At 25.0% G+C, this 20,282-nt stretch overlaps 1 protein-coding gene across 1 annotated transcript; it reads right to left on the reverse strand.

Annotated features, from left to right (window-relative positions):
* Nucleotides 1–221: 221 nt before the first annotated feature.
* Nucleotides 222–17,232, reverse strand: LOC135928029 (protein ERGIC-53-like). The gene is made up of 12 exons (XM_065464350.1): nucleotides 17,069–17,232; nucleotides 16,971–17,027; nucleotides 16,832–16,929; nucleotides 16,681–16,791; nucleotides 8,262–8,547; nucleotides 7,535–7,581; nucleotides 6,446–6,601; nucleotides 3,243–3,335; nucleotides 2,721–2,812; nucleotides 1,217–1,349; nucleotides 940–1,037; nucleotides 222–624 (listed from the first exon to the last, which is right to left on the reverse strand). Exons 1-12 carry the CDS (start codon nucleotides 17,169–17,171, stop codon nucleotides 588–590), a joined length of 1,311 nt encoding a protein of 436 aa, XP_065320422.1. The 5' UTR covers nucleotides 17,172–17,232; the 3' UTR covers nucleotides 222–587.
* Nucleotides 17,233–20,282: the final 3,050 nt, after the last annotated feature.

The following is a 20,282-nucleotide window of genomic DNA, read 5'->3' on the forward strand; positions in this document are numbered from 1 at the left end:
ACCGGAGGATAGGATGAATTGAACAGCACCTTTTTGTTGTAAGGGATCGTATTTTTAAAGGCGTGAGGATCACTAAAGTATACTGAGCGTAAGGTTTGGAAATTGAAGGAGTGTTAGATAAAAATTTAATAGAACACTGGCAATAAGAATAGGAAGTTACATAAGTATCAGAGAAAAAATAGACTAATTTATTTAAAAAGGATGACCCAAAAATAAATTATATACCCAATAATTAGATAAAATTAAAAATATTATCACAATACAAATATATCATACATAGGCATTGGGGAGTTGGTATGTTACAAAAAAATCTAATATTTTCACATAATATTTGAATTAGCCATTAAAAAGTGTTAAAAAAACATTTTTAATGAATATGCAATTAAAAATAAAATTTTAAAGAAAGTGAGAAGATAAAAAGGAAAAATATTCCATAATATAAAAATATTTAATTTAGCGCGATATACAAACAAAATGATGGATCTTATGATGATTATTATCTTAAATAATGAAAGAAATTTAATTTTATGGCGCATAGTATTTAATTTCAGTTGTCTTAACTGTTCGAATAGTATAAATAGTAAGACTTAAAACAATTTTTTCGATTTTTGATCATTGTGAGATCTAAAAAAACAAAACAATTATAATTAAAATCTTGATATATGTTTGAAAATTGATTACTTTCACGATATAAATAGCAAAAAAATTTTATCGTTCTATTTCTTTATTTAAGTAAATAAAATAGGAAATTTTAAGCTAACTATAATAGCAAAACTTAGCAACTCATTGATATGCAGATTTTCCTTATTAACTTAAAATTTATAAAGTACCACTTATATAAAGTGGCTATAAATTAAGCGTATTTGTAGCTAAGCCTTTAAAAAGGTTTTACTATATTGTATATTATTGAAAATATTCAAAAAATTTTTTAGTAGAAACTTGTAAATGATGTATCCTGTCAAAATACAAATTTGTAATACCGCAAAAATAACGAAATGAATTGGTGTCAAGCAATTAACAGGTTTAGAATAGTCTCTCTAAATAAAATAAAACAAGTATAATTACCATTTACTAAAATATATATGGCGATAACTAATATGATACTTATCTCTAAATTTAATTTCAATATCTAATTATATCGATTTAAATGATCAGATATGAAGATTTTGCAAGATTAATAAATTCAGAAAAGTAAACTATAATTAAATAAATAAACCGTTTTTTTGACCAAACGGTACAAAGCCTCTTTCATGTGGTTAATTTCTTCCTTGATTTCTTTATCGGAGTATGAAGATGGTGGTGCATTTTTTATGTTTATCATTTGTTTGTTTAAAGCATCGAAAGAAAATCTAATTTTGAAAATAATGTCATAAATTAAGGAAAGATCTCCCAGACCAGTATAAAACATAAAGTGATAAATAGCAATTAAATCGTGTCAATATACCATTTCGATTTACCCCAACCTCTCATATTTTTATTTTTTCCATTAACGTATCAAGAGATCAAATTTTTAAAATTTAAGTTTTCATTTACATAGCCTCAGTTTAAAATTTTGTGAAGGTGTGCACGTCTACTACGGGGAAGGGGGGGGGGTTTAAGAAGCAATATGGTAGAAATAGGGAAGGGGATAGGAGTGTTTAACATTTTTTTTAATTAATTAAAACTATAAATGATAATTATTTAAAAAATATAATAAAATATACAAAAAAGTAAAAAATTTAAAACAAAACAAATATAGAAAACTGTATAAAGAGCACAAATGGTATAAAGAGAGAAAAAAATAAGAGGTATAAAGTACTGCTTGCAATGGTCCGATCTTAGTCGGTCTCATCAGACTTTTGGGTCCCACGGGACGGTCCGGTCCGACAACACGGTCCGGTGGTCCAGTCCGACTGAAGATCGATTAAAGAAGATAAAAGTTTACTATACTATAAATTGCTTTTTAGTTAATGTGCATGTACAAATGGTAAAATAACAAAAAAACGAAATAGAATGATCCAAAGATGGTTCAATCTATAATGACACTTGAATCATGGATAAAAAATCGAATAATTTTTGATTTTTTAGAAGATAATAAAAATATTTATTTATATATAATTTATTTTATAACCAAATATCTATCGCATTATATATACACAAAAAAAAACTAAATAAATATGTAAATAAAATTGATTTAATTATATTCAATAAATTTGTATTTTAATATTCTTTTGAAATATTAGATATTTGTATTGTATAATATAATAAAAATAATTTGATGATATATTTAAAATATTGGTAATTTAACACTTTATTTTTAATAAATTTAATGAAGAATAAAAATTTTGTAGCTTAATAAAAAAATTTTTTAGATGGGACCGGACGTGACTGGACCGATGGTCTCACTTAGCTTAACGATCCGGTCTCATTTCTGAAAAAAGGAACCGGGCCGGACGGGACCGTTGCAAACACTAGTATAAAGAGTCTAGGATTGCTATTTGGAAAGTAGACTATCATTAAATCTAATGAATGGATAATGTCAAAAAGTAATGAAATGTAAAATAGGAAAAAATTATTCTAAAAATAAATTTTTCAATTGACTTAACCTTTTTTTTAAAAAAAATTAACCATTTTGTTAAAAAAAATTAACCATTTTGTTAAATTCAAATAGTATTTCACAAATATAAAAAATTTCTTATATTTTCAACTTTCATACTTATGTTTATGTAAATGATTTTAACTTTAAATCGCTGATTTGTTTCGAATATTCTTGTAAATGTGGTAAATAATTTGCCTGGCCTTCGATTTTATGTCCTGCTGTATTTGACAAGTGCTAAAATTATTTAAATTTTATAAAATAAAAATAATTCATGTTTTTTTTAAAATGATTTAGCTATAAAATGATTTACAACCTTAAAACTCTAGGTTGGTAATTGCCAGCTTAGCTCCAGCTAAAAAACGGTCTAAACATAGTTTTCAGCCGTAACTACCCCGGGTTTTTTTTGAAAATCAGCTTTGAGGAAAGTTTAAATAAATAAACTCGCATCACAATGCTTAGCTAATTTTCTTAGGTAAACGCCTATAGATTGAGCTGAATCATTCGATTTCTAGCCATTACTTAAATATACTTATAACCATATACATTTTAAACAAATATTAACAATTTTATTTATGTATATTTCATTAAATAATAATAAATGATACTGTCAATGGTAAATCAGACTTTAATATACTTTTTACATAATCGAATAAAAGCTATTTACATCAATATTGGAGGTCAACGAATTTAAAAGATGTTCTATTCTATTTTGTCCTTCCAATATGAGTCTCAATTCTTTGCCTTCTAAGGTATCCATCTAAATATAAATTTTTTTAAAGTGAAGGTTAATTATAATACATCGAATATAAATTTCTCTAGTTTTAGTCGACTTGATGGCTTTGTTAAGTATAACGATACAATGATCGATGACTACAAATATGGGTTTCACATATATATATATAAATATTTAATGCATAAGGGTAATTCCATACCAAATCGATAACTTTTCGGCCCGACCTTTTTAATTTCGATAAAATTTTGCATACTGAGAGAATATCATTAGAAAGCATCGAATCCAAAATTTTAGCCTCCTAGTACTCATAGTTCCTGAGATATCAATGGTCAAAAGTGCCAAAAATGACCTTTTTCGGAAAATACGATTTTTTAAAATGGAGATAAGTTAAAATATAATGATTTTAAAAATTTTATGTCATTTTGTAACTCTATTAAAGGCCTTTTATTAAATATTAAGGATTTTTTTGAAATAATATTGTTACGGTTTTTATTTACGTTATAAATTTTAAACACAAAAACTCCAGATGTTTCGCTTTTCAAATTTTTTTGAATTTAATATTTTCTTATTCTCTAATCTTATATCTATTCATAAAAAAAATTTAAACTTGGGACAGGATTGGGATTTAAAAAATTATAAAATAAATATTTTTCAAAAATAGATGGCGTTTATAAAATAACGCGTTTTGTTAAAATTTTAAACTTTTTTCTATTTTTAAACATATAGCAAGATTTTATATCATTAATATCATGAAATGAGATTATTTAGCTGCGGTTATAATCATTTTTTTCTTATAAAAAATTTTAATTTTCGAAAATTTTATAAATTTTGTAGATATAATAGATAAATTAAAATTCATGAAAGATATTACCTATTATCGGTTTTTCATTAAATTTAGTTTTTTTGACGCCATGATAACTTCGTGTTGCGATAAATTGTATGTACGCCCAGTAGCCGTTGATAGGCTAACTATTGTTAAAATATTATTTTTTGGTATGAAAAGGATATCTCGTGCAGCTGGATAAACAAAAGAATTTGCTGGTCCTTTAGGGTAAAGAAAATTAATTTTTACTTCATCTCTAATTACATTCACTTCTTGTACAAATCCTAACCACCAATCGTGTTCATAAGCACATGTTACATATCCTCTAATCTCATCGATTAACAGATCCTCCCTCAATCAAAGGATCCTCACGTGGATATACTATATTCTTCACAATAAATGTCTGCGAATTAGAATATAGTTTAGTGTTGAGTTTAGTTAAACAATTACTCGCCTTAAAATGATTATATAATTCTTTCAAATTATTAAGAACTAACCTTTTTTGAGCGTTCACTCGTTCCCCCTTTTCATTGCTAGATTATGCAATCTTTTTTTCCTGGTAATATCCTACTAACTTCATCACTGCAAAAATTTTTTTAACAATATCAACTGTTTTTTGATTGAGATATTTTTGCAGGCCTTCAATTTGGAGTTGAAAGAATCCCCTTTTCTTCTAAAACGATTTTGGGAGAGTCGTTTTTATTTTATTTGCGCTCCAATTAGGAGGCAGAAGGTCAGCAATTAATATTTTTTTATTTTTAGATAAATTAGGATATTGTAATTTCATATTATTGAGTAATATCATTATTATCTTTTGTACCCGATTCTGGATTGTTAATTATTATATCTGAAATAAGCTTTTTATATTTTCGCTATCCTTTTTTTTGGATAATTATTTTCAGTTAGTATTTTTTTCTTAATATGAGATATTCCAATTTCGTTTAAAGTTATATTGATTATATCTATTGATGTTGATGCTGTGTTGATATTATTTACATATTAGCTATCAGAATAGTTACATTTTCAATATTTTTTTTGTGATAACCGTTTACGACATTTATCACAAATATAGTGTTCCGCCTCAATGTTTGGATATTGTGTCATCCACGTCATGACTTTACGCGGGTTCTTTTTATAATTAACGTGTTTAGATTCTTTAAAAGGATTTAACGCATTTATATTTATATATTATAAATAATTTTAAAAAGAAAAATAATTAATATCAAAATATTTGTAAAATAAAAATTAATTAATATTAGGGCAGGTGGATGAAAACTTGCTTTTATCTTTCAACAATTAATTATTATATTTTCTTGTAGGAGATATCGGAATCTTAACTATCTTTTTAGGAAATTTAATCATTTATTATAAAAACAACTAATTTTTACAAGTAATCAATATAATAATAAGTAAGCCTATCAAACGATCTATATAATATTTTTTCATGATAGTAATGCTGGAAAATCTTATTATTTATGTTTAAAAATGAAAAAAAGTTTAAAAAAATAATAATCTTAACAAAACACGTTATTGTATAAAGAAGCGCCATCTATTTTTGAAAAAAATACTTATTTTTTTATTTTTTAAATAGTAATAACTAAAAAACCCATGGCTGTCTCAAGTTTAAATTTTTTTATGAATAGATGTAAGGTTAGAGAATAAAAAAATATTAAATTCATAAAAATTTGGAAAGCGAAACACCTGGAGTTTTCATGTTTAAAATTTATAACGTAAATAAAAACAGCAACAATATTATTTCAAAAAAATCCTTAATATTTAATAAAAGGCCTTTAATAGAGTTACAAAATGACATATAACTTATATTTTTAAAATCATTATTTTTTTTAACTTATCTCCATTTTAAAAAATCGTATTTTTCGAAAAAGGTCATTTTTGGCACTTTTGACCATTGATATCTCAGGAACTATGAGTACTAGGAGGCTAAAATTTTGGATTCGATGCTTTCTAATGATATTCTATCAGCATACAAAATTTTATCGAAATTAAAAAGGTTGAGCCGAAAAGTTATCGATTTGGTTTGGAATTACCCTAAAGGTTCTTATTGTAATTAATAAAATTTATAGATGTATTTGATTTAGATATTGTTAATGTGCTTTCCGTTTAAAAAATAGTATCACATGATTAATAATACAAAAAAAATATTCAAAGATATAGTATTTTTAAATTTTGCAGTGTATTAATTATTATAGTGTAGAACATATTTGATCTTAAATAAATCAAATTTGTGGAAAGATATAGCACTTAATTTCTAATGGGGAAATATTTTAAATCAACAATAAAGATATGGTACCCAGTCTTCTTCAGACTCCCAAGGTTGTCTCTCCCTATCGGGATGTTCTTTGATGTATTCTTCCTTCTGCTTGTTCAACTTTTCGTAAAATTCTTTGAACTCGTCATCTATTTTATCGGGTGGGGCTGTAGAAATCTGAGAGTGCTCATGCTCGGACTTTATTAAAAATTTAGGAAAATTCTATTATATATAATTTATAGGCAATTCATTATGGTAATTGTAAATAGCCATATGTATCTAGAGGTGGCCACTAACGCAAAGAATTGTGTAATACTTTAAATAAAATAGGCAAATAAAGGATTATATTGCATTTATAAAGTTATACTGTCAAACCCTTATAAAATTAAAAACAAATGTAGTAGTTAGTGCTGTTAATAAACTATTTTTGCAAAAAATATAACTAGTTACATCTATAAATTTTGTTTAACCTGCCCACCAGCCTAATGTTTAAAAATTATTTTAAGGCTTGTTTGGCTCTTTATTTATTTTAATGCATTTTTAATTAAACATATGTAATATGCAAAATTTATAAATAAAATTATTATTTTTAATAAATTGAAGTTTGTTCAGCTCATTTTGCCTAAAAAATATTAAAAATTCACCCGCCCATTACTTTAAAAATATTTTTGACCCGCCCGTTACCCGCCCAGTGTTGAAAATATTTTAGAAAACCCGAACAAGCCCTCCCGAAGTATGGACGGGCGGGCGGAAACCTGCCTTTAGCAGACCCCTAGTTCAAAATATAATAAAATATGATTCACAAACCGAAAAAGAAGAAATAAGCTTTATTTTAATATAAAAGATGTTCAAAATATAATTATAAAAATTTTTTTTTAATTTACATAAGATTTAATTATTTTAAAACTTTTGAAAGTTTTAAAGCTTTTTATATCTTTCAAAAAGATTTTGGACATAGCCTAATAAAAAAAATATAATAAATATGATAGTTATAAAGTAATTTATAAAGTAACTGGCAATACAACTAGTTACTTTTTTAATCATAATATTTTAAGGAGGTAACTTGTAACTAGTTATTTTTCAAAAAGTAACTTTTAACAACATTAAAATGTAATATATGATTAAACAAACTTGGAGTGTCAAAGAATATACGGAAAACATGTAAACATCATGGTCATCTAAAATAAAATAAATGTTATTTATAATGATATAAAAAATTTTTTAATGATATGAACATTAATAAATTTTTCAAAATAAAACTCGAAATAGCAATTTAATACTGTCTGATGGGGAAATGTTTTGAAGATAAGTAAAATTATTTTAATTTGTATTATTTGCAATATTGAGATAAAAATATAGCAAATAATTTATGTAATTTTAATTATTTCGTTACCCTTATCAAAAATAGATATAATTTGTATTAAACTCTCTCAACTATTTAATATAACTCAAGTAAATTTAAAAAACAGATTATATATTTTGTTTATCTTATATTATATTTAATACTTTTTTAAATTTATATTAATGCCTTTATTTTTTTAAAAATGAATATTTATAAATTAAAAATACTAAAAAATATGTTTTTGTACCCTAGAAATAACTAAATATATTTACTCATAAAATATTCAATATAAAAAAATATTTTCTAAAAATATATATGCGAGCTCTGCTTATTTTACCCAAAAAATATTTGAAATATACACTCACCCATTGCTTAAAAAATTTTAACACGCCTTGTAAATATTTACTCTTATCAAACTACAAATATTAAGTTCGCTGCATCGATGATTCTCAAAGTGGAGAAAAAATATATAGCATAATAAATTAAGAGGAAAAGAATGGCAATAAAAAGATTTACCTGCTAACCCCCCTGTAGCTGCGGAAAGACCAAAATAACCTGGTGAAGGCAATTCAATATCGTCACCTCTGAAGCATTCCATAAACAAAACGCTCTTTAAATTGGCTCCTATTCCGTGTGATACTACAAGCGTTTTTTGATAATACGAAATGTTTAAAAAAGTTGGCAAAGGTTGATTTCTAAAATGTGCCACACATCCACCATTTAGTTGGTGTTTTCCATCTTGAGATTGGTCAAAAATTTGTGTACCATTGTTTACCATTACTCCAATGTAAGGATTATCACCCTAGATGATATAGTTTTCAAGTTATAAGGTATATATAATTTTTAAAAATAGTGCAATCTATTTTCATCAATAAATGAGGTAAAAATATAGAAAGTAGGAACATAAATATTATAATTGGCTCAAAATTAATACTAACCTAGATTGATCATTCATCCATTAAAATGCATCAAAAAATATATACACATTAAAGTCCACCATTGAAAAGCACGATGCTGCATTTCAAGTGTCTACTACAGCCAATGCCATTTACTACAGCTGACTTCAATGTATGGACACTTCTAATTAGTGTTGTTAAACGGCTAGTTTTGAGCTAATTTTTAAAAATGGTTAATTTGCTGTTTTAGCAAGAAAAATATTGCCTAAGCCTCAAGATTTCGATAATATATGTCTAGACCTTTGTTCCTTCTATGAGCAAAATTTTCAGGCTAGAGTAATATTTTTCTGGATGAAGTATTGAGTTAGTCGTTTTTAAAAATCGGCTCAAACGAGCCATTTAACAACACTACTTCTAATAAATGAATCAACAATCTAGATTAGCAATGTCATTAATTTCCAATCATTTTTTTTAAAATTCGTAATAGTTTTTTCTAAAGAGAACCTAAGCAGGGGAGAACTGGCTATATATAATAATAGTGGGCTGAGTTTGAAATTCTTCAAAATAACAAATATTCAGGGATTTTTTTTAGAAAGAAGACTTTTTTAAAAGAGGATCTTTTTAAGTTTGATCAAATTTTACTTAAAATTCCAAACTTTTTTGTATTCAAACATTTATAGAAACAATTGTTTTTTTTTTGAATTTTTGATAAGATTATGTTACTAGTGTAATAAAGAAAAATATAATCCTCGATAATATTTTTGAATTTATCATATCTTGATAATTGAGAAAACGGACGTATTGTTTATTTTCGTATCAGGTCAATTCAGCGAAACTTTTATCGCGAATGTCGTTTATCGCGAAAAGTTTTTATAGCGAAGGTAAAATCGCGAAACATTTATAGCCAAGACAATTTCGCGAAGCCATTGTCGCAAATTTATTTCCGCGAAACCTTAACCGCGAATTTATTAAAGCGAATACATTTTAGCAACATTTTACGCGAAAACTTTACAGCGAATTTTTTATGGCGAATATGTTTGCGCGAAGTCATTATCGCGAGCGCATTACCGCGAAACAATAAATATATTGCGAATGCATTTATTAAAAAGAAAACAACATATTATTTATTATTTGATGTTTTTTAATAAAAAAAGATATACTACTATTGTAATATTATTTTTGTTACAATTTATTAGTGATTTTCACGCCCGAGATTTTAAGTAAAAAATATTTCTTGAAGTTTAAAAAAATTTTTGAACATATTATGATAAAAATTTTAAATCTTCTTTGTAAATATATCTTTTTTAAGGAATTCTTTTGTGAAATTTATTACAAATATACAATTTTTAGGTGAAATCTTTTATAGTTTTTTTTATCATTTTTGTAAAAATATCTATTTTATTAAAAGAGGTAGCTAAATAATTTTTTTTTAAATATTTATATTTAACTTATTTATGTTATATTTTATGATCTTTTTAAGGATAATATTTTAATGTGACAATTGTCATATTCGTTATTTTTAAGATTTTTGAAAGTTTTTGACTCAAAAGGGTAAAAATATCATTTAGATTGTAAACATGCTAAATTAAAATTTCATGAAGATCTACCATTGAAAAGTGACAATTGTCATAATCGTTATTTTTAAAGTTTTTTGAATTTTTTTGACCAAAATGCGTTAAAATAAGTATTGCTAGCATGTTTAAATAAAACTTCAGTGAAGATGTACCCTAGATAAGTGACAATTATCATAATCATTATTTTTAAACTTTTTTAACGTAAATGGGTAAAAATATAGATTGTAAACATGTTAATCATGAAGATGTACCATAGAAAAGTGACAATTGTCATAATCGTTATTTTATAACTTTTTTGAATTTTTTTAACGTAAATGAGCTAAAATAAGTATTGTAACATGTTTAAATAAAATTTTAGTGAAGATGTACCATAGATAAGTTACAATTGTCATAACCGTTGTTTATTTTGAATTCTTTCGTTATAAATGGGTAAAAGTATAGATTGTAAACATGCTAAATTAAAATTTCATGAAGATGTACCATTGAAAAGTGACAATTGTCATAATAGTTATTTTTAAAGTTTTTTGAATTTTTTTGATCAAAATGGGTTAGAATAAATATTACTAGCATGTTTAAATAAAACTTCAGTGAAGATGTACCGTAGATAAGTGGCAATTATCATAATTATTATTTATAAACTTTTTCTGACGTAAATGGTCAAAAATAAGTATTGATAACATATTTAAATAAAACGTCAGTGAAGATGTACCCTAGATAAGTGACAATTGTCAAAATCGTTATTTTTAAAGTTTTTTGTATTTTTTTAAAGCAAATGGGTAAAAATATAGAATGTAAACATGTTAAATTAAAATTTCATGAAGATGTACCATAGAAAAGTGACAATTGTCATAATCGTTATTTTATAACTTTTTAAATTTTTTTGGTGTAAATGGGCTAAAATAAGTATTGCTAACATGTTAAAATAAAATTTCAGTGAAAATGTACCTTAGATAAGTGACAATTGTCAAAATCGTTCTTTTTGTATTTTTTTAACGCAAATGGGTAAAAATATAGATTGTAAACATGTTAAATTATAATTTCATGAAGATATACCATAAAAAAGTGACAATTGTCATAATCGTTATTTTATAACTTTTTTTGACATAAATGGGCTAAAATAAGTATTGCAAACATGTTAAAATAAAATTTCAGTGAAGATGTACCCTAGAGAAGTGACAATTGTCATAATCGTTATTTTTAAACCTTTTTGAATTTTTTTGACGTAAATGGGTAAAAATATAGAATGTAAACATGTTAAATTAAAATTTCATGAAGATGTACCATAGAAAAGTGACAATTGTCATAAGTGACAATTGTCATAATCGTTATTTTTAAACCTTTTTGAATTTTTTTGACGCAAATGGGTAAAAATATAGAATGTAAACATGTTAAATTAAAATTTCATGAAGATGTACCATAGAAAAGTGACAATTGTCATAATCGTTATTTTATAACTTTTTGAATTTTTTTGATGTAAATGGGCTAAAATAAGTATTGCAAACATGTTTAAATAAAATTTCAGTGAAGATGTACCCTAGACAATTGTCATAATCGTTATTTTTAAACCTTTTTGAATTTTTTTGATGCAAATGGGTAAAAATATAGATTGTAAACATGTTAAATTAAAATTTCATGAGGATGCACCATAGAAAGATGACAATTGTCATAATCGTTATTTTTAAAATTATTTGAATTTTTTAGACGCAAATGAGCAAAAATATAAATTACTTACATGTTAAAATAAAATTTCAGTGAAGATGTACCATAGATAAGTTACAATTGTCATAATTGTTGTTAATAAGGTTTTTTTGAATATTTTTGTTGTAAATGGTTTAAAATATAGATTGTAAACATGCTAAATTAAAATTTCATGAATATATACCATTGAAAAGTGACAATTTTATAATTGTTATTTTTAAAGTTTTTTGATGTAAATGGGTTAAAATATAGATTGTAATCTATTTTAACCATAATAAAATCTTAACATTAAATTTATAGGATGTTAATTGTATCATATTACTAAATAATATTCATATGGTTTTTAAGTTCTTTCTATAAAAATCGTACCCTGAATTCAGACTCAGCACTATTTTGCCACGAGTATACAAAAATTGCTAACTGTGAATGCAAGGTTATACATTTTTATAATGTAAAATTAAAATTTATTAATTAAAGGACTAAGATTGTGAATCCATATCTTAAAAGTTTAGAATTTAACATAGGTTACAGCTATCTTTAATAATCACTTTGCATATTTTTATCAAATTTTAAGCAGGATAAAAGGAACAACGATTATGAGAATGAAAATATCGATTTGTTTTTCTGTTTGGACTGAAATTTTATTTTAACATGTTAACAATTTATATTTTTGTCCAATTGCGTCAAACAATTCAAAAACTTTAAAAATAACGATTATGACTATTGTCACTTATCTAGGGTACATCTTCACTGAAATATTATTTTAACATGTTAGCAATTTATATTTTAGCCCATTTGCTTCAAAAAAATTTAAAAACTTTTAAAAATAACGATTATGACAATTGTCATATGGTACATCTTTATGAAATTTTAATTTGACATTCTTACAATCTAAATTTTTACCCTTTTGTATCAAAAAATTTCAAAAAACTTCAAAAACAACGATTATGACAATTGTCACTTATCTATGGTACATCTTCATTGATATTTTATTTTAACATGTTAGCATTTTCTATTTTAGCGCATTTACTTTAAAAAAATTTAAAAAACTTTAAAAATAACGACTATGACAATTGTCACTTATCTAGGGTACATCTTCACTGAAGTTTTTAAACATGTTAGCAATTTTTTTTTCCCATTTGCGTCAAAAAAATTCAAAAAACTTTAAAAATGATTATGACAATTGTCACTTATCTTGGGTACATCTTCACTGAAGTTTTATTTAAACATGTTATCAATACTTATTTTGGCCTATATACGTCAAAAAAGTTTAAAAATAACGATTATTACAATTGTCACTTTTCTGTGGTACATCTTCATGAAATTTTAATTTAACAAGTTTACAAACTATATTTTTACCCATTTGCATCAAAAAAATTCAAAAAACTTTAAAAATAAGGATTAAACAATTGTCACTTATCTAGGGTACATCTTCACTGAAATTTTATTAATACATATTAACAATACTTATTTTAACCGATTTACGTCAAAAAAATTTAAAAAACTTTAAAAATAACGATTATGATAATTGTCATTTTTATATGGTGCATCTTAATTAAAATTTTAATTTAACATGTTAAAAATACATATTTTATCGTAAAAAAAACCTAATATGTTTAAAAATACCGATTATGATAATTGTCATAGATAATTACAAAAATGATAAAAAAAAACTATAAAAGATTTCACCTAAAAGATTGTTTATTTATTATAAAATTCACAAAAGAATTCCTCAAAGAAGATTTAAAATTTTTATCAAAATATGTTTAAAAATCTTTTTGAATTTCAAAAAATATTTTTTACTTAAAATTTTGGGCGTGAAAATCACTAATTAATTGTAACAAAAATAATATTACAATAGTAGCATATCATTTTTTTTATTAAAAAAATATCAAATAAAATAAATCCATTTTTCATTTCATAATATAATAATATAAATAAAAAATATATAACATATAATATGTTTATTTGTTGATAAATAAAATTTAAATTTAAATATAAATAAAATAAATTCTTTTAATAAAAATAAAAAAATAATAATAGGCCGCGTTATATTTCGCGAAATAGTTTTCGCTAAATTATCTTCGCGATTTATGTTTCGCGATATTGATTTCGCTATAAAATTTTCGCGATATTGACTTCGCTATAAAATTTTCGCGATATTGACTTCGCTATAAAATTTTCGCGATTATTGATTCGCGATAAAAATTTCGTTCTAAAGGTTTTGCGATAAGAGTTTCGCTATAAAAAATTTGCGATATTTGTTTCACTTTCGCGGAAAAATATTCGCTAATGTGGATTCGCGATAAAAGTTTCGCTATAAAATTCATTTGCGATAAACGACATTCGCGAAAAAGTGTTTCGCGATTGGAACCGTTTATTTTTACATTATTTTAAGGTCCCATGAAGTGGCAGACTGGCCAAAAGACCAAGTGGACATTCTACATATGACCATAATATATTAAAAATTCTTTTTGTAAATTTCCTAATTTTAAAATTTAGTTATAATAATTCATATTGATGTATAATTTTAAAAAAGTTGTAAGAGATTTTAGGTTTTTATAAGATTTAAATCATTCATAAGCGCGTTTTTAACATTTTTAATGAGTTGATTATACCAGAATCGTATTTCAGCATAAATAAGGTATCTACCCTAAGGAGATCAGACAATTTTGTCATGTGAACTACCTTTATATTTATAGATTTTTTCATTCTTGGCAAAATTGTTCACAGGGTGCAGGCCAGCAAAATTATATTTTTCAAAATTAATGCACACTATAAATTATTTTAAGTAGGGATGTACCGATATTTTATATCGGATCGGATCGGGCCGATATTTCGCTCATTTTAAAATATCGGTTATCGGCAAATATTATAAATTTTCCGATCCGATATAAAATGGCGCTTTTAACAAAATTTAAAAAAAATTATATCTAAAAAACCATTTATTTTTATAAATAAAATCGAAATACATTTTTATGTTTAATTTTTTTAATAGAAATAATTAGTTAATAAACATTCTGCAATATAGTTATTTTTTTTCGCATTCTGTTTAAAAAAGTGTTCATTAATCTCTTCAGTATCTGTTTTTAGTGATGCTAGTGATATTAACAGTCCCCATCACCGCCGACATATCTCTGATATAAAAAGAAATCTTCGATATATTAATTTTAAATATTAATTTCAAATTTCATAATATATTTTTTTATTACTAATTATGTAAATAGATTAATGTTATTACTTATTATATAAATAATAGCAATTGAATTGAATATAAACTATAACTGACCATTATAATATATTTAAATGACATATGTTATGGTATAGTAAAATTATAGATGTTGTACTAATAAAAAGTATATTAAAAATTAAAACCGGTATCTTTGCAGAATACAAAATTAGATATGATATCGGATCGGTTATCGGCCGATATCAATTTAATATCTGAAATATCGGATCAGATCGGCCTCCAAAAAGTGGTATCGGTACACCCCTAATTTTAAGTTTATAAAATTTGCTAAAACCCTCTATGAAACATATCCCTGTATTTGCTATACTTCTATGAGACATATCAATATATTCATCGAGGATTATCACTTAGATATTATAAGTTTTTTCAAAAAAAATCCATTTCCATTTGAATGAAAGTTCATTTATGCCTATTTTTAAATTCATTATAGAACTGATAAAATTTTTATATTTATTATTGTAAATCTTGTTCACACAATTGAATAAAACTGTAGGTAAAATAATTATAATGAATAATTAATTTAATCATTTTGGTATGAGTTGTTTATGCTAATTTAAAATGCTAAAGGAATTTTTTTAAATAATGGGGATATTCTCAAAAATTTTAGGCTAACATCCATTATTATTAAATCTACACAAATAGTTACAAATTTAAATAAATAATTCAGATTTAAGGTTCTGGCATATAGCATTTGGTACAAAATAAAATGTCAAAAAATAGCGTGAGTCAAACATGGATATATATAGTAATTAATGCAAATTGTTCATAGAATCCAATCAGCCTCTATAAAGTTGATGTAATTAATTCATAAAATTATAAAAGTCCAACTGAATGGGTTTTAGTGAATAAAGATTATAACAAGTTGCAATTTTGAATCCAAGGCATGCTGAAATTTATATAAAAGAATTTCTGAAAAGAACTTGTAAAAAGTTTTGCAATTAGAGAATGTGTCAAAATACAAATTAAATTATCAATATTTTCTAAAATTTACAAAAATTAAATAGTGGGTTAAATGTACACATTGTATGTATTAATGAGGATAAAAGAGTCTAATAATAAAAATAAAATATCTCAAATGCTATAACAAGTGTAATCATTGCTAAATATATGTCAATGAACTTTTAAAAAAGTAAAGTAATTAAAATAACTATAAAGGTAACAAAATATAATGAGGTTTTTAAGCACTATTGACCTGTTTAGATGGTCATATAAATCTTGATATAAAAAATAAAATATTTCAAAAACTGGTATCATTATACTTCTGTATATTAAAAAAAATTTTTTAAGCTGAATTGGTCTTGGGCCTATAATAAATATTATCGCTTAAGTGGCCTAAAAATTTTGATTTTGAAAGGGATCAGGCCTAAAAATAAAAAAAATATATCCAGGATGAGGTCAAACCAATAAAGATATTATGCAGGGCTAAAAAATATATTTATATTAAGAGAACAAAAATAGATGATTACAGATTATGTTATTTTATGTTTAAATAATTGTCAACAAAATCTTATAATTACCAAATGATCATTATCATATGAATCCAAAAATATTCCTAGTCCATTCCACAAATCTAAACTACCAAATGTTGATCCCTCACCTCCTTGATTAGTTGCATTAAACCATATAGCCTTAAATTTTAAAATATTATATCTTCATAAATAAAAATACCAATCCATCAGCTCCTAATTTGCCATGTCCAGCTATTTTAACGCTAGCTATTACTTCAAAATCTTGATGATTCCATGGCAATTTATTCCATGCCCATCCTTCAAATTTTATATGAACTATACATGAGATATTAATTAACCTTTTTGGCTATTTAAAGAAGGTGCTAATCGTAAACCATCCTGGGAAATAATTGCATCTATGGGGTGAATTACAAGACAATAAGTATGATGTATTTACTTCCTCCTATATTCCATAAAAACATTTTATTATCTGGGCCTATTAATATAGGTCTTGAGAAACTATGTTTATATTCAAATTTTTTATTTAACATCGAATTCATCCCAAACAGCCATTCAATAATAAGAAACAAATTAAATATTATATGATTTGAAATTATATTTATCTGCATGCGTATTTGTAAATTAGCAGTTTTTGTTAGAATTAAATGATTGACATACTTCTCATATTAAAATATACACGATAAATCTAAAATATATTTTATAAGACTAATCTTCTAAGACATTTCATTTATTCATAGCATTTTGAGTATTTAATATCTACTAAAAAAATCTATCATTTTACAATGAGCAACTTTACATATATTTTACAATTCAATCAATAGTCTGCATAGCGAAATAAAGATTAATATTGAAAATTATATTTTAAACCGTAGATTTTTTATTTACTCAATAAAAAATTGGGATAATGACAATTTTGATTATAATTGTCATATATTTAAAATATTTACTTTAAAACGTGGGCATTTTAAAATGGGATAAATGTATCTTCCAACATATGTTTTTGTATGATATATTCACAGAGTTATACAAAAGATCTTCTTTGAAGATTTTTGAGCGAGATCTAGCTCAAAAATTTGAGCAAGATCTTTGAAGATCGTAAAATTTGAAGATTTTTTATTTTTTAAAAATTTTGTCGATCAACGATCTTTAAAAATCTTCATGATATTTATTTTTTTACCCCTTTATTAAAAGCCCAGATGTTTTTCAATTTTCATCAAGGCAGGAGGAGAGGTATAAAACATAAAAGAAATATTATATTAATAAAATTGAAAAACATCTGGGCTTTTAATAAAGGGGTAAAAAAATAAATATCATGAAGATCTTTGAAGATCGTAGATCTTTGAAGATCGTTACACAAAATTTTTAAAAAATTAAAGATCTTCAAATTTTACGATCTTCAAAGATCATTTTGAGCAAATGTACAACTCTGATATTCATTGTAATTATTTACAGAGTACTTCGTTGTTTTTAAACAGAATCTCAAATTATGAGAGCATAAAACATGAAATAACATATTTTGTTTTAATTAGATTCTAATGTCATTGTATTCTAAGTTCTCTTACCTACTCTCAGATAAATAATTAATATATACTCATCAAGCGTCACTAAGAGAGGGCGCGCAGGGGCCCAAATCCCCTTAAAAATTTGAATAGCCTCCTGAAGTAGAAATTTTTTTTAATGGCTCTTTAATATCTTCTTGAAATCAAAATAAATTTTTTTGTTGCCCCCTGAGCGATGGTTCCACGTCAATTCGGCGCCGCGACAATTTGGTGCGGCAACAATTCGGCGCAACGTTAATTCAGCGCAACGTCAATTCAGCGCAACGTCAATTCAGCGCAACGTCAATTCAGCACAACGTCAATTCGGCGCGTATCTAATACAGTTGCAATTTATTATAAATTTATTAGTATAAAAAAAAGGATGATTAAATAGAAATGATTTTGAATGTTGGTCATATTAATTATTTCTTCGTATTTTTTTTTACAAAAATCTCAATTTTATTTACTAAATGTGTAATATCAATAAAAAAAAATTAACAACCAATATTTATACCGATTTCCTTGCTAGACCAATTTACCACATTATAAGGTAGGGGAGACTGGGGTTAGTTGGACCGATTTTTACAAAATTTAGCTCCTGATTTTTTTAGATAATATAAAAAATAATATATGATTAGATACCTCCTAAAACTATACTCTATAAAGGTACCTTATAAAAATTTTAAGAATATAATCTTTTTTTTTTGAATTGCGCAATGTCAATTCGGCGACGCGACAACTCAGCGCAACGTCAATTCGGCGCGGCGACAATTCGGCGCAACGTCAATTCAGCGCAACGTCAATTCGGCGCAACGTCAATTCAGCGCAACGTTAATTCGGCGCGGCGTCAATTCGGCGCGTATCTAATACAGTTGCAATTTATTATAAATTTATTAGTATAAAAAAAGGATGATTAAATAGAAATGATTTTGAATGTTGGTCATATTAATTATTTCTTCGTATTTTTTTTACAAAAATCTCAATTTTATTTACTAAATGTGTAATATCAATAAAAAAAAATTAACAATCAATATTTATACCGATTTCCTTGCTGGACAAATTTACCACATTATAAGGTAGGGGAGACTGGGGTTAGTCGGACCGATTTTTATAAAATTGGCTATAGCTCCTGGTTTTTTAGTAAATATAAAAAAAATATATGATTAGATACTTAAAACTATACTCTATAAAGGTTCCTTATAAAAAATTTTAAGAATATAATCATTTTTTTTTTAATTTTACTTTTTGTAAAAGAACAATTTTGTCCAACAAGCCCCAATAGCGGGTAAATTAAGGCAAGTTATATATAAAAATTGAAACTTAATTTTGGTTAATTTAATAAACATTTTGTATTTTTTTCATTATTAACTGCCATAATTGACGTGTATGGTTTAGCAAGCCCTGCTAACTTTAAATTTCTGGATATAATAAATACTCATAAAACTTTCCCAAATTATAAAAACTTCATCAATATTTTATTTCTTAAATAAAATTTTTAATAATTATTTTAAAAGATTTTTTGTCTATAGACGTAAACTAGTCAAAATTATATTATGATAAAATTTTAACCTTCTCGTGTATTTAATTTTAAGATGAGATTAAGTGGTTTGCCAAGCCCCGGTACCTAACCCCAGTCTCCCCTATTTTGATTAGTAGCCAATATTATGTAAGCGAGATTTTGCGCTAAATGTAAGAAAAGTTTGGACTTCTATCTCTAATCTTACATGTTATTATGGCTAAAATCTTAATCGACCCAAATCGGACGTTTAACAACACTAATGTTGATCCAATAAAATTCAAATTAAGACTGATTCATTTTTTAGATTTAATAAAAATCCTTAAAATAATTCTATTAATCATTTTAAATATATATTATGTTTAACTAATTTTTTCTATTATAAAATAATCAAAAATGAATTAACGCACAAAGGCAATTTTATGGCTGTTTATGATTGGTATTTAGGATTTATGCTAAGAAATCATAATATCTCCTTTATGTCCAAAATGTTTATTAAATTAACCTAAATTAAGTTTCAATTTTTATATATAATTTGCTTCAATTTATAAGTATTATGATATTTTTAACAATAAAACAATACAATTATTCTATAC

The sequence above is a fragment of the Gordionus sp. m RMFG-2023 genome, chromosome 4 (genome assembly GCF_954871325.1).
Source record: "Gordionus sp. m RMFG-2023 chromosome 4, tfGorSpeb1-WG-v2, whole genome shotgun sequence".
NCBI lineage: Eukaryota > Metazoa > Nematomorpha > Gordioida > Chordodea > Parachordodidae > Gordionus > Gordionus sp. m RMFG-2023.

What these genes read in the sequence shown, in the direction of transcription:
- LOC135928029 (XM_065464350.1), bottom strand. Translation starts at nt 17,171, where the DNA reads ATGAATTCGATGTTAAATAAAAAATTTGAATATAAACATAGTTTCTCA. An exon ending in TTCTTTAAATAGCCAAAAAG is followed by an intron (nt 16,930 to 16,970) that starts GTTAATTAATAT and finishes TAAAATTTGAAG; the next exon opens with GATGGGCATGGAATAAATTG. An exon ending in CGTTGACCTCCAATATTGAT is followed by an intron (nt 2,813 to 3,242) that starts GTAAATAGCTTT and finishes AAATAATTTTAG; the next exon opens with CACTTGTCAAATACAGCAGG.